Source organism: Lactuca virosa, chromosome 7 (genome assembly GCF_052849685.1).
Source record: "Lactuca virosa cultivar CGN04683 chromosome 7, Lactuca_virosa_CGN04683_v6, whole genome shotgun sequence".
Lineage (NCBI taxonomy): Eukaryota > Viridiplantae > Streptophyta > Magnoliopsida > Asterales > Asteraceae > Lactuca > Lactuca virosa.
The window spans coordinates 10,412,561-10,428,817 of NC_136432.1; the positions used below are offsets into that span (position 1 = coordinate 10,412,561).

A 16,257-nucleotide genomic window follows, 5' to 3' on the forward strand; every position below is an offset into this window, starting at 1 on the left:
CACCTTCAAATCAATAACTTTTATCATTTCCCAATTCAATAGCAACAAATCAACAATACCAAAATCCCAAAAATCTTAAACCAAATTCATGCAAATCCAACAATGGTGGTTCATAACATCTTAAAATGTTCCACAAACACAAACTCTATCAATCATCTACACGATCAACATTCAAACATTCATGGGGGAAGTACCACATGTGCGTAGTAAAGGAATTTGGTCTCTCTGCTACCATCAGTTTCAGCTTATCACCTGCATTGTGACCTAATAACAGACATTGCCCACCACTCCCCCAAAACATTGATGTCACAGCAACACCATGCTTCAAGTTGCTAAGAAAATACGCATTTTCTCCAACTGTCTTTTCACGTGTCACCCATTTCATTTCATCAAAATCTAGTTCTTGAAACCTATAGATGTCATTTGGATTATCCTTTGGTCGAAGGCAATCCATCACATACAAGTTCTCACCTGAACTTACAAGCTCCATCTCATGAAATTGGGGGGACTTCAAAGAATTCTTGGTTTCAACTAAAGTCAACTCAGGCTCAGGGTTAAGTCTGAGTTCATGTAGTTCGTGTGAATTACTACTGCGGTTGAAGTTTAGGGTATATATCATCCCCTTGAAAGCACGTAAATCAGTGAAGGATAGATCTGTGAAAGAGGCAGAATCCCAATCTCCTTCACCCGCTACAGAAAACCATATTTTACTCCAGAACTTACGTATTACAAGAAAGACCCACCGATGTAGTGAACGTGAAAAGACAAGAATACCCTTGACATCTAGTTCACTAGGGTAGTTGAACTCAGTGGGGAAATCAGGGAAATGGAGTTGGTGCCTTGTGATAGGGTTCACAAGCCAGAATTCACGGCTTGTCCTTGCAAAGAAGATCAAGTAACCAGAAGTTAATCCAACACAGACCCCACCAGCAAAACGGGGAAGAATGGTTTTCAACTTTTTTCCTTCAAAGTCTTCTAAATAGCAGGGTTTCTTATAAGAACGCCAAGTCACATGCAAGGTCATGGGTTGTTTGGAATCCATAAATGGTTTCTTGTTAGAGATTGCAAATGATCTCCATGACTTACAAACTCCCCTGAATGAAAGATAATCAAAAAATCCCAGTTGCATCATGACTACAAAAAGCAGCTGATGGTTAAGATCTGACCAATGTCCCCAACCACCATTGCCACAAGTCTTAACCCTCTTCTCGCTAGATGCATCATCATGATTCTGATTTCTAGTTGTCTTTTTTGGCTTATTCATTCCTACAATTACAAAAAGAAAAATAAATGTTTAGAGATCTTGTTAAATGAAATTTCGCAATAGGTCCAAAAGCAGTTGTGTTGTAAACAGGGTCAAGCATTCATGTATATGACGAGTACAGACGCTACCCTTTTCAAATAATCGAATCTTGTTAAGGAAGTAACCTCGTACAAATGTTCTAGAAGAATAACTGCATATCTACAATATGGAAAGTAAAGGAACTATACATATTCCCTAAATAACCTAAAGATGTAACATTTTAATACAAGAATATGCGATATCTACATGCCATGATATGACGCAAAGGTGATGGGGATTAAAAACTGCAAAAATGGGACCCCTCAAAGACGAAATCTTTTGCTAATTTGCAGGAACCCATTAACCCATATGCCAAAATATCAAATGCTTCCACAAAACTATAACATTTACAGGAATCTATTAAATATTAAATACCAATGACATTTTATTGAAGTTGTGAACAGATTGATAGAATGGTTTAGAGATATAGTAGTAAACATGGAGATTAGAGAAAAAAAGCCTCCAGAATACAAGTAATTCCAAAACCAGACACTATACAACATAAAATTAAGATGTAAACTCGACACAAATTACGAAACTGAAAGATGTTCTTACCGGATTGAAACTGAAGAGTGGGGAGACTAGCTAATCAAAACCCACGATTCCTCTCCGCTGAGTTTGACTGTTGAAGCAGAAGACGAAAAGAATCAAAGAGGGAGAAATCGGGAGGGTGGGATTTTGAGAGAGGAGATGGGCAGCGGGAACGACAACATATGAAAATTTTGGAAACGATTTTGGCTCTGAAACATTTTAATTTCTCCCTCCAAGTTGTTGCGTTGTTAACGGAAGGGTAGCGTGAAAAATTGGGGACGGTTTAGGGTTTTATTTTAGGATAAAACTACAAAATGATCCATGTGTTCGTATTTTTTTCGGGAACAAGTTCAAATCTTAAAATCCTTTTCAGCAAATGTCTTTGGTTGTGCTCGACAAAACTAGATGATAACATATATCTTATAGCAAATAGCATGTAATTGGTAGTTGATAACATTTTGTTAAACGCAACGCGATGTAGTTTTTGGATTTGAAGCGTTTTATTTAAAAATAAGCTAGAAGCTTTTAGTGTCAAACAATAATTTTTGTTCAAAACGGAACACTTTATCAAACGTTAGAAGCTAGAAGTTTTCAAACGCTTCGTGTCGAAATGCATGTTAGTTTGATCCTTGCCAAAATTAAAAAATCCTGACAAAATTGAAAAATGGTCCATGTGTTTATCAAAATCATATGGTTTTTGTCCAAAAATATTTTGTGGGCATCAGTGGTGGTCTAATATTAGATACCTTATGCGTTTTTGGTCTAAGAATGTTAACTTTAATAGCTTGACTGTTAACTTTTCTAAAAATGACAATTTTATCCTCAAAGACCATTTCTACAACCAAAATACAAGGACCATTTGTGCATCTTTTCTTTTTAATTTTATTCAATTATTATACATTAATTCTTCTAATTAATTCCTTTTTTTTTAATTATTTGATTAATTCTTTTTTATTGTATTATTTTACTGAATATTATTTTAATATATAATATTTATATATTAACAAATATTACTTTATTGGATTATTAATTTTATTTTATTAATTCTTTTTTAATGGATTAATTCTTTTTATTAGATTATTATATGTTAATAAATATATTTTTTAATATATAATATTTAAATATTAATAAATATTACTTGATTATATTATTAATTTCTTTTAAATAATTTTTTTATAATTTCTTTTTTATTGGAGTAATTCTTTTTTATTGGATTAATATATGTTAATAAATTTTATTTTTAATATATAGTATTTATATATCAATAAATATTACTTTATTGCATTATTATTTTCTTTTAGTTAACTTTCTTTAATTTCATTTTCATTAGATTAATTATTATTTTTTGGACAATACCACCACCATCCTAATTTATTTTAAAAAATCTCACCCATCCAATTACTATCGGACATGGTGATGGTAGTGGTGTTTGATGGGTGTCGAATCCATCAAAAAACAATTTCTATTTGCACATATAATTTAAAAATAATAATAGCAGTGGCAAACAAAGTCGATCATCAGGGACTCGGTTTTAATACATAAATACACCAAAATAATCATGTTTTATTCCAGTGCATATAAAGTAAATATGGAGAATTTGAAAGCAAATAAACTAAACTAACATACAATAAAATAAATACTAGAAATAAGAGTAAAACAATTCGGTTTCGAGTTCTATTCACATAATTGATGCAAGTTAATGACAAATCGATGTCAAATTGAATTATAGTCTAAGTTGTGTAACACTGTAACATCTGGTCCAGGTATGAATCAACTTTTATGTTTTAACTTTATTTGGGGTGGCCACGACGTGGCGGAGCGTTTTGGATCGCGGGTTTTAAATGACCCGCCACGACGTGGTCTTCGGGAACCACGACGTGGCAGGTGTTTGAGTGAAAAAAAAAACCCTAATTTCGGGCTTTGGACCCTATATAAAGAAAATTAAGGTTAGGGTTTCAGCCTTCATCTTCCTCCCAACCTCAGAAACCATAACCCTAGCCTACATTGAAGTTGTGAGCTAATTCTTGGTGCTTTTGGGTGATTTTTGAAGGAGAAGGAAGCTCTTGGTGAGGTGGTTGCTTGGCAAGCATCATTTATTCAGCTAGCATATCTCCTGGACCTTGGTGAGTGTCCAAGATTCAACCTTTTTCTTACCATGTTGCTAGATCTTTGGATTTTGTCCCCCTTTTGCATCTTTTGATGGATTTAAGTAATGTGATCTCATAAAGTTTGCAACTTTGTGAATCTCCAAGTCAAATTGAGCATTTAGTGTCTTGGATATGAATTATAATCAAGTTTTGACTTCATACATGGGGTATTGGTCATTAAACCTTATTTTTGACCTAAAATGGAAAAGGCATGCATTATGCACGCAGGTCTCTAAAGCCATGATTTTTAAGGTCCATTAGAAGCATGAAATCCTTCTGGAAACTTTAGAGGTGCAACTCTAAGGATTAGGTGCTTAATATGACTCTTGATGCATTAAGTTACCATTAAAGGTTAGGGTTGGGACTTTGGCTTATGGAGGGGTTGAGGGATAAAGTTTGAAACTTTACCCATCAAGACCATGGGAAGGACCAAATTTGAGCTTTGGAGCTCTTATAGTTGAAGGAAATGACTTAATGGTTTAAGCTTGTAACATCCCGATGATAAGGTACTTTAAATTTCAACCCTTTAATTCATTATATTGCATTTGCTCCCAAAGTTCAAGAATTGTATGCAAAAAGGGCATTAATGTCATTTTGGTAATTTAAGGCTTCGTAGTACGCCATGCGTACATGGTGTACGCTGAGCATACTAAGGAGCGCCCTAGTACGCTGGACGTACATCATATTACATTGGGTGTACTTCCTAAATGGGGAAACCCTAATTTTTAGGGTTTGGCTGATATTTAAGCATACTTATGGCCTCATTTCCCTTCACCTAAACAACATCAACCCTCTCATTCGTGTTTGAAGCCCTAGTTCTCTTTGGGAAGCCATTTCTAGCCTAAAAGTGTGTGTTTGTGTGCTTAGAAGGAGAAGGAAGAAGCCAAGATCATCTTTGGAGAGTTAAGCACTTTGGATCTGGGATTTACTCTTCATTTGCTACCATTCTAAGGTAAAAAGCTTGCAACTTTACCTTTGAATCATATAGATCTAGATATAGGTGTTTTAGTGAAGCTTTTTGGTCCCAAATGTCTTATCTTGAGCATGGAATGTTCTTGACGAGTTGAGTTGTCCTTTCAGACTCTGGGAGGGGTCCTAAGCCATAAAAATGAAGTCCCAATGGTTAGTTTTACTCCATGCATCTTGTAGAAGGTATTAATGGATTAAGACCTTGAGTTAAGCACTTATTGGGCATGTAAAGTCATAAAGTTGGAAACTTTTATGACTCTAGAGTGTATTTGAGCCTTAGATCTGAAATATAGACATAAGTGCTTAAGCCATTAAGCACTTATTGGGGTTTGAAGCATGCGAGAGTACGCCCCGCATACTCGTAGTACGCCCCGCGTACGAGGTCAACCACCCCGATGGTGGTCAACTGCGAGGGTTTGGAGTACGCTCAGTGTACCTCAGGAGTACGTCCTGCGTATGCACCCTGAGTTGGCTCGGTTGAGTTAACTCGGTTGGGTTGACTTGGCTGGGTTAACTCAGTTGAACTTATGGGTTTGACCAAGTTTGACTAAGTTTGGCCTTGAGGGTATTTTGGGTATTTTGGGATGTTGATGGAAATTGGTCATTGGTGGGAATAGGTACCGGTTAGAGAGCTGAGATTCGGAGTCGGGACCTCATCAGTTTCTGTTCAGTTTGGGAGGTGAGTTTTCCTCACTGTACTTACGGGTCTAAGGCACCAAGGACGGCCCATTGGTTTGATATCCTGAGATTCATTGATATGTTGAGTATGGAATAGATATGCATGATTATGCTAGTTATTGATATGCTAGTCTGGTAGATTTGTAGGACTACCTGTGGTTCTGTTGCATGATTATATGTATATGCTTATTATCTGTTATATGTCGACATATTGCGGTGGGTTGAGGTTGTACTGCTCCGTGCGGTAGCCAATAAACCCTGGAGCATTCCAGATATGAGTTGAGGGTCGGGTTGGGCATGCCAGACTCATACTGAGGGCTCATAAGCATTCCAGATACGAGCTGAGGACCGGGCGGTATGCCAGACTCGTACTGAGGGATTGATAGTATTTCAGTCGGATAACTGAGGGTCGGGTTGGGCATGCCAGACTCATACTGAGGGCTCATAAGCATTCCAGATTCGAGCTGAGGACCGGGCGATATGCCAGACTCGTACTGAGGGATTGATAATATTTCAGTCGGATAACTGATCTAGTCAGGGAGTAAGCCAGACATAAGTTGTGGGCCCGAGGGCAAGCCAGACATAAGTTGTGGGCCCGAGGGCAAGCCAGACTTATGATGTGGGCTCAGGGGTAATCCAATCTTTAAGTTGTGGTCCCATTACATGTTGTTATTGTATATATGTTATGTGGTTATGTGTTGGTACTTTAGGAGAACTCACTAAGCATTTGCTTACAGTTTAGTTTATTGTTTCATGTACTTCGAATGATCGTGGGAAGGCGAAGACGTGACCGTACACATCCTCTTGTTTATGGTTTATATATATCCTAACATTTGACTTTTAAAGTAATCTCAATAACACATCATATCGATGTGGGTGAAGGCTACATGAGAGGATCCGATGAGCAATGATGACATGCTGACAACTAGCCGCTATTAATTACTCAAACATACGATTATTAGTGGTGTGTCGGAGATTGATCTGCAAATACTTTCCAACGAATGAGTTGGTTTTTGATATATAAATATGGAAGATAGTGGGGTAAAGCATATATGGGTACGAATAAGATACCATGCATTAGAGATACCCATGGACATGAGAATTAGATCAAAAAATGTTCGTTCTTCTCATGTCAAAGTCTAGTCAATGCTAGTTTAAAAAAAATCCAGACCCATCTAAGGTTCGATATGTTGAAAATGGAAAAAAATAAAAATAAATACATTATTTTGATGTATATGTGAAATTCATTGACCATTTTTAGAATGGCTTACGCACACGCACTACTCTGGTCCTATAGTACAATTATTAATTATATATCTTTTATCCAATGCGGAAAAAAGATACGCTTGTAAATAATTGAATTTTATAGTCATAAAAATATTTAGATTTCAGGAACGAGCTCAATAGGCAGCGTAGTAACTAGGTCAGATCCCAAGAAAACAAAACAAAAACAAAATAGTTGAAGTTTTTTTTTTTTAACACAAAAGCTGACATTTGTAGATTAAAATGAAAAAGAAAATTGTATCAAGGTTTTCTTTGTAACTAATGTTGGTCAGAATAGCCAAGAGGGTCCTTAAAGATTAGCTTGAACTTGTGCCCATTTATGATTTATTAAAGGACGCATAAATTGGCTTTAAGCACTCAATAATATACTTAATAATACTTAAAATCCTCTGACCTATAATCAAACTACAAATAATAACAAAGAACTAATTCCAGGTTTCCAACGATGAGCCATGACTAAATCCACCATTGTATATTAATATCCTAAAAGTAAAAAGGAAATTTCAAATGGGTTTTAACAATAGAATGAAATCACTATCATCTCAAGTCAACAATAGAAAAAGTAAAAGGTAAAACCAAAAACTAGATATCAATTAAACTAGTTCTATGTTTCACTTTACTAGTTATATCATATGTCTAAACAAATAAGCAAAACACTTTCTACATTACACAACCTTGGAACAAACATACTGAGTATGTAATTGTCTTCCACAACAGCAAGCAATCTAGGACAAAATCAGACAAGAAAACATATGAAAACGAAGAATAACAAAAAGGCTACATGTAAACGTACTTTTATTTTTATATTTTTTGTATTATAACACCCTAATTTCAATTATTTTTTAATTAAGACATTGCAATGTTAAATGTATACCAATTATATCATTATACTTCAAAAAAAAAAAAATCTTATTAGGGCATTATACCTTTAAAAATTCTACCCAATTATAATACTGAAAATTGTTTTGTATTTTGATGGCATTGCCATAATTAGGTAGCTTTTCCAAGTACAATGTTTTGTAATAAGAGAATGGAAATAATCAAATCAACAAAAGTATGTTTTGCAATTTACCCCGCAAAAAGAGATAAATGCAACAAATAGCAATGCACTTGTATTTATCTGTGTATCCAACTTTCATGTTTTTTTATTACAACAATGCACTTTCAATTATTTTCTTATTAAGACAATGTACTTTGAAAAATCTACCAACTATTGCATTATACTCCAGTTATTCTTATTGTGGTAAATATACTTTAAAACATCTACCAAAATATTGCAGTGAAAACTGCTTTGTTGTTTTAAAGAGGTTGATTTTTCAAAGTACAAGGTTATAAGAAAAACTAAAAGTAGCATATGATTTGATACATAAATCAATAGATGTGCGTAGCTATTTCTTGCATGTTACCGAAAAAAAGGTCTGACTGCAATAAATAGCAACAAACTTTTATTTATTTGTGTATCAAAACTTTCTACTTTCATTTTTTCTATTACAACATTGTACTTATTACTTTCTTATAAAGACATTGTGCTTTAAATATCTACCAATTATGGCATCAACTCACAGAGTTTTGGTATAACTTGGTTAATTTTTTAAAGGAAATGAAAGCAAGATGCTATAATAAACAAACCAGTAAAAGTATGCTGCTGTTTCGTGCATTAAACCGAAAAAAAAAAAAAATACTTAAATGATAGAGAAACAACTTACATGAAGGAGCATAGGCAAGAGGTGTATGAAACCAAAGATGTGCTTCACTCATCTATGCGATCAACATCCATAGATTGATGGGGAAAGTACCACATTTTAGCAGTAAAGAAGGTGATATTTCCATCATCATCAGTGTTGGGAAATGAAGCAAATCTCCCGAGTGACTCCCATTTAACAGCAACATCAGCACCGTGGTTCAAGTCGCTATAAAAAAATGCATATTCTTCAAATGTCTTTTCACACGGTTTTACCCATTTCATTTCCCCAAAATCTAGCTCGTGCAATTCATTCAGAAATTTTGAAATTGAAGGCCTCACACAAAGCCTCTCACCTGAACTTACAAACCTAGTCGCATAAAAGAAGTATTTGGGCTTCTTGATTTCGAGCATTGTCAATTTGGGGTGTGGAATGAGTCTCAGTTCAAATAAACAATGCATCTGATCGCTTAGAGCATATATTTTCCCCTTAAAAGCATATATATCATGGATGGAGAAAGGGTAGGAGGAGACATGATTCCATGCTCCTTTACCCTCTATTGAAAACCATATCTCCCTGCAGGAATGAAGCAACAAAACAAACGCCCACCCATATATTGAGGGTGAAAAGACGAGGATAACCCTGCCAATGCCAGGATTGTAATCAGATGGGAAATTAGGGAAATGAAGTTCCTTGTGATAGGGTTCACAAGCCAGAAGCTGTGGGTTTTCTTAACAAAAAAGATCAAGTAACCACATGTCAATCCTACACAGGCTGCAACAGCAGAATGGGGAAGAATGGTTTTAAACCTTCTTCTTCTTTCAAAGTCCTCCAGGAAGCAGGTTTTGTCATGAGCACGACAACAGATACTTATGGTCATGGGTAGCATGGAGGCCATAAACTTGTTTTCATTAGAGCACGCGATTAATCTCCAAGACTTGCAAACTCCACGGAATGAATAATAATCCACAACTCCCAACCGCATCATCACTGAATCAAGCAAATCATGGTCAAGATCTGACCAATGTTCACAAGTCTTGGGCATCTCCCTGCTAGATGATGCAGCAGCATCATGATTCTGGTTTCTAGCCATACTCCTTGTCCTAGCCATTCCTACACTTGCAAATAAACAATAGATATAATTCATCAAACAACTACATGAATCCTATGTGATGTTAATCATTTTAATCCACATACTACACCTCTCAGGGTTTTATTCCATCCATTATTCCCTATAGTGATGGTTTTTGTAACAGAGTCGCAAATAGTTAACCAAATTGTGTATGTTTCACTCAAGTTTTTATGTACTTCATGGTGACATAGATTATTTAGAGCAACAGCAATGGTAAACCATTGACAGCATTATCAAAGGTTTAAGCCATTCAAAGCATGATCAAGGGCTGAAAGCATTTCATAGTTTCACCAAATTGTTTGTGTAATAAACCTGAGATTCACCACTTGTAAACTCTATTTCACGGTAAACTTTACGTCAAAATATATTGCAAGCACAGATTGGATCTCGATTTCACCAAAATATTACCGGTAGACAACAAATTTCGCTTTAACAGCATGGAACGTATTTGAAAAGATCACTAAATGCATCAAAGCAGACACCAAATTTCACCAAAATATTCACACAAAATAACACAAATAAACTAATCAACAAAAAAATTAAATTAAACAGAGACTCGTCAACGAAAAGAGAAGAACCTGAGACGGAGAAGAGTATCTGACACAGAGAAGAAAACGCCGAGAAGAACTGAGCGACGGAGAACCAGCGACGCCTGCGACGAAGAAGAAAACGACGTCGAGAAGAATTGGGCGTCCGAACGGGAGAGGGTTTATCGATCGGGCTCGTGGGTGGTTGTGTGTGAGGAAAAGAGAGAGGAGGGTCATCAGGAAAAATGGGGGTTTGTAAGACGGGAGGGTGTCACTTTTGGTGGGCCATGCCCTCTTTCCCTTGCTTTCAAATCCCTCACCTAAAAGCTAAGGAATGGGTGCCCTTCCTTCACTTTTTTTTTTTATATTAAATAAAATAAAATAAAAAATTTGATTTATAATTTTTAAATTAATATCAAATATAAAATTTAATTAAAAATAAAAAACATTTCATTAATTAAAATAAAAATTACATTAATCCTAATATTTAAATAAGTAGAAAAATAAAAAAAAAACCGCAAAAAAAAAAAAAATCAAACAACCTACAACATAGAAAACATAATTAATATCATAATTTTATTTAAACTAAAATACGTCACTCGGAATCATCGTCTTCGTCATCGCCTTGATCGTCTGCATCATTCTCCCCAGCGTCACTCTCGTCGTCGGAATCTTCACTCTCTACGAACATATCAGAATCCTCGTTTGATTCGTCAAACAAATCATCGTGAGATAACTCGTATGGGGGCTGAATATGAGCCCTATAAATGTGCTCCACCAAATCAGCACGAAGGGCCTGATGAATGTCGCGATTGTGTACTTCTCTTCTATTCACCATATACTCTTGTGTACCAACGGCTACTCCTTCGACATTTGGCAAAACTTCATTTTCGTTGTATCGGCATATCGCTCTTCCTTCGTCTTCAAGAATCATATTATGCAATATGATACATGCATACATTACGTGTTGTAACCTTTTCACCTCATATGACCTTGCACCGACCGTTAGTACTTGCCAACGTCTCTTAAGTACACCAAATGCTCGCTCCACATCCTTCCTAGCTGACTCTTGTGCCTCTTTAAACTTTTTCCTTTTCGGGTCATTAGGACATGTAAACGATTTCACAAAAACAGACAAGGGAGGATATATACCGTCAGTAAGATAGTATCCACGCTTATATGCTACCCCATTTGCTTGAAAAGGTACATCGTGTGACTTTCCAAGGTAGATATCGTTGAATACTGGCGACTGGTCTAGCACATTGATGTCATTGTTTGCACCAGTTGGACCAAAGAATGCATGCCATATCCAAAGATCATGTGATGCGATAGCCTCTAGAATGATCGTCGACTCTTTGTGGTCGCCTCTAATGTACTGACCACGCCATGCGTTGGGGCATAATGACCAGCTCCAATGCATGCAATCGATACTACCTAGCATTTCAGGGAATCCATGCTTGCCTTCATGCACCGTATACAATTGGTGGATATCGTTGATAGTTGGTTTGCGCAAATATCGTTGCCCATAAACCAAACAGATCGCTTTGCAGAACTTGTACACACACTCCCGCACGGTACGCTTTGACATCCTAAAATACTCGTCCCATTTGTCTGCGCCCATGCCGTATGCTAGCTGACGAATTGAAGCTGTGCATTTTTGAATGGGAGAGAAACCTTTTTTCCCCTTGCATCCATTTTCCATTGAAAATATGGAAAGCGGCCTTCCATATCGCCAACAATACGTAAGAATAGTTCCTTCCTCATCCGGAACCGACATCGAAACTTTACAGCGTAGATGGCGTCATCTGCAAAATAATCTTCTATAAGGCGATCGTGTCCGGCTTCGTGATTTCTACGTAACGGCGGCTTTCTTAGGTTAGGTCGTGCACGTGATGTTTCGCCTAGTCGGTTTTGATAGTATGCAACCGTTTTCGCTATGACGGAACCGATAAACTTAGCCTCCTCTACAGCCGTCGAATCGGATGATAAAGATGATGACATTTTGAATAATATTTTTTAGAGAGAAATATAGGTTATGGGTTAAAAAAATGATAGAATGTTTGAGTATTTATAGGTTAAGAAAAGGAAAAGAAAAAAGAATATATATATATATATATATATATATATATATATATATATATATATATATATATATATATATGTAACGGCTATATAGCCGTTTGGATTAAAAAAAGAAAAAAAAAAGAAAAAAAATCGCACAGCCAATGGTTAGAAGAGAGAGAGAGCGGGACTCTCTCCCCCCACCCTCTTCCCACTGCTCCTTTCCCGCACCCACGGTGCGGTATGTCTTCATGCGGGAACCGATCCCGCGGTTTCCCCGCGGTCCACTCCGTCCGGCCTAAGGATCATTTTCTCACTTGTGTGGTTCCCATTTTTAGCAAAAGAAAAAAAAGTAATAAGGAAAAATAAAAGTAAAAAACAAAAAATAAAAAATCTCTCCAAAATTAAATATTTTGTTTTTTTCTTTTTAAATTCTTTCTAATCTAAAAAAAATTAAGAGGAAAAGTGATCATTCTATTTTCTTCCACTTACTTTCTTCAATGAAACTCGAAAACACCTTTTTTTTATTTTCTTCTCATTTACATCTATTTCTTTTCTTTTCTCTCGTTAAGTTAAACTCAGAAACAGCGTGTTTAACGTATTAAAATTCCAAGAAGTTATTTGTTGTATGAATATTGAAAAATGATATAACTAAGTTTCAAATTATATATAAAAAAAATACTATCGAAGTTAACGATTCTGGGATTACAAGACAGTGGCATATGTGATATGGACTCTGATTACTTATGTGTTTTGACTCGTCTTCGCAATACAATTCTGGGATTCGACTGTAGCAGTTTCACTAATAAGGACACCGCCCCCCCTAAATCCCAAAAAGCATTGGTGTGTGTACACTTTTTAGCAAAATCGTCAAAGATATGGAAGTCGACTTCGACGTGACTGTTAGACATAAAGCAGTTTTTGAGTATCTTCGAGCACCTCATGCTCAAGATTTTCTGCTAAATATCCCTATTGATGGCCTCGGCCAACATATGTCTCATGTGGAGTACCGAACTATCCTTCGTTACCGCCTCATGATTCATCTATTCTCAATTGACGAGATATGCCTAGTTTGCCGCAAGACATGTTTGGACACTTTTGGAGAACATGCGGTTCATTGTAGAGAGCTCCCTGGTTTCAAGTACCGACATGATGTGGTTAGGGATGTTCTTTTTGATGCTTGTCGACGTGCTGGTATTTCTGTGAAGAAAGAAGCGTCGATGAACTTTTTGACGGACTCGCAGGATGGAAGATTCACACTTAGGTCGACTGACATTTTGGTCTTTGGATGGATAGGAGGGAAGCACGTTTGTGTGGATCTTACTGGGGTCTCTCCTCTCGTCGGTTTGAGGAGCGGGGGTTTCACAGCAGGGCATGCCGCTTTAAAAACTGTTGCGTGCAAAGTGGCAAAGCACGAGAATGCATGTATAGAAAATCAACATGTGTTTGTACCTTTTGCATTTGATACATTTGGTTTTCTCGCGCCAAAGGCGGTGGAGCTCCTGAACAGAGTCCAACGGGTCATGCATTCTAATGTTATATCTCCTAGATCCACAGATGTTGTAACGCCTGTGTTTCTGGGCTCGTCATTAATGATGATGTGATAGTCTAGGTTAACCTTTGTAACCCGTCTTGAAATAATAAAGATGTATTATTTGAGTATTATGTGTTTTGTGCTTAATTGTGTGACTTAAATGAATTGATGATAAAAATAAGCGTCAAAATGAAATGTTAGATAAACCCAATATTTATACATGAAGACGTAGTGGTCGTGACGAGGTTTCCGAATATATAAAGAATGCTGAAATCCGAGTTATAACGAAGAAGTTATGACCCTGTCGAAGTTTCGCGACAGAACCGACACGACGCTGAATGACGTAAAATATGAATTTACGATAGAGCGATATCTAGCCTTAGAGATCTAAACGAAAGTCGTAGAATACGTTAAACCGAGAGCGTGCATAAAAAGAATGCCCAAATCTGACTTCGTATGAGGAAGTTATAATTTTTCTAAGTTTCAACTTAGCAGTATGTAGCCCGAAACTCGAGATTGAGATCGAGTGATATTTAGCCAAAACTTTCTAAATGGGATTTGAAGATCTCATCGATAGTAGTCCAACGGTAAAAAGACAGATGAAAACGGACGTCAGGCGAAGAAGTTATGAATTTCGAACGTAGTTTTCCTGTCCCGGCCTACTAAAAATAATATATTAAATTTAAAGTCAAAATTAGCCAACGGAGTCTAAACGAGAGTTGTAGAGCATAATCTCACCTACGCGTGGATATAAAGAACGTCGAAAACGGAGCTCGTATGCGAAAGTTATGAATTTCTGAAGTTCGGGGTGCGAACCCCGATACTGTGTCAGAGTTCACGACGTGAATACAGTGTTCACGACGTGAACTCAGTGATTTGACCTTTCAGAGCCTGTCAGACGCAACCTGTGATGACGCATGTAGTGACGACTAAGTTCACGACGTGAGAACTTAAAATTCACGACGTTGAGAGCTGAAAAATGGCCCTATAAATAGAAATCAAGGGTCAGCCGATTTTGGTTGCTCCTCCCTTACTCTCCCACTCCCGATACTCTCTCTAAGCCCTATTTTAACCCCCCGAAGCCCCGGTATCATCCCGATTTTGTATTGAACTATATTTGATTTCAATCAATATAAAAAGGGAAATATCGAAAAAAGTTCCAAAGTTTTGATCCAATTTACAGTTGAATCCCAAATTAAATTTTTTAACGAAAAAAGAAAGAATATCGACTAATGTAATTGGCATTCTTATTTGTATTATATTTTAATTGATGAAACTTATAACAATGAAAAGACATTTAAAATACAATCCATTCATATATTTTGCATCAAGTATTATCTATCAAAAAGAAAAATATTTAAGGTCAAAGTTGAAGAATAAAGACTTGAAAAGTCAAATGTGGACAATTAATTTGGGACGGAGGTAGTATCATTTAAATTGGAAATTTGGAGATCTTTATATATTTTACAAATTGATTTTGAAGGGAACTCAAAACTACATGGTACTGAATCTGGTCAAAGGCTTCGTGAGAAAATAATGAGGTTGATAATCAGGTATCCTGCACAACAAAAAAAATTGTTTGTGGTACCTAGGGTTTGTAGATGTACATGGACCGGTGAATCGGGTAAAAAAATCATTTCTTGTCTGAAAATGTCTACACTTGTCTAATTATTGGATCGTGGACTTACGGTCTAGACACGTATTCATCCCACACGTGGTATGACATCATAATTTTTTTATACTTTGAAAAATCAACTAAGTATAGCAATGTCATCCAAATACTAAGGTGTTGTTTGTTTTTCTTAAAAAACCTCTTCAAAACTCTTATTGATGCGCGACGCAGCACACACGCAGCACTTTTTGTCTCGCAACAGTCGGAAGTCTTCGGGGCTTAAAACCTCTGCCCGTGTGCTTCTTGGGGAAGCACTTGGTGTACCTCTTCCCACCCCTTCAAACCTAAACCTAAAAAAATCTAACCCAAAAAAACAATTGACCGCTTTTTTTTTCTTTTTTTTTTCCAAAAATCGAACGACGGGTGTTGTTAAACACACCCATTAAGTATATTTAATATTATGTTTATGGTCCTTTACTTATATACTTTATTCTATTTTCATCCCTTTAACATTTAATACATTAAATTTATATCCCTTTAACTGGTATCTCTCATTTGATTTACATAAGTTAATTCATTTTAATGTTGTTTTTTAAATAAGTGTCTATAATTTCATTTTTCATTTTCTTTTTAAATAAATATTTATTATTTTGTTTTAATTATGAAATAAAAAATAAAATGGAAAAACAGATTGTAACAAAAACATATAACATATTATATTTTATTACTTTTATTTTTGCAAAATGTTATTGTAAGAC

At 36.1% G+C, this 16,257-nt stretch overlaps 1 protein-coding gene and 1 long non-coding RNA gene across 2 annotated transcripts; both read right to left on the reverse strand.

Annotated features, from left to right (window-relative positions):
• On the reverse strand, positions 1 to 2,137 carry LOC145125067 (uncharacterized). The gene is made up of 2 exons (XM_079060559.1): positions 1,898 to 2,137; positions 1 to 1,266 (listed from the first exon to the last, which is right to left on the reverse strand). The coding sequence occupies exon 2, from the start codon at positions 1,262 to 1,264 to the stop codon at positions 149 to 151; it is 1,116 nt and encodes a 371-aa protein (XP_078916685.1). The 5' UTR covers positions 1,265 to 1,266; positions 1,898 to 2,137; the 3' UTR covers positions 1 to 148.
• A 5,315-nt stretch (positions 2,138 to 7,452) lies between these two features.
• On the reverse strand, positions 7,453 to 10,559 carry LOC145123486 (uncharacterized). The gene is made up of 3 exons (XR_013715159.1): positions 10,344 to 10,559; positions 8,658 to 9,746; positions 7,453 to 7,676 (listed from the first exon to the last, which is right to left on the reverse strand). It is a non-coding gene; the product is annotated as an uncharacterized LOC145123486 (long non-coding RNA).
• Between the last annotated feature and the right edge of the window lie 5,698 nt (positions 10,560 to 16,257).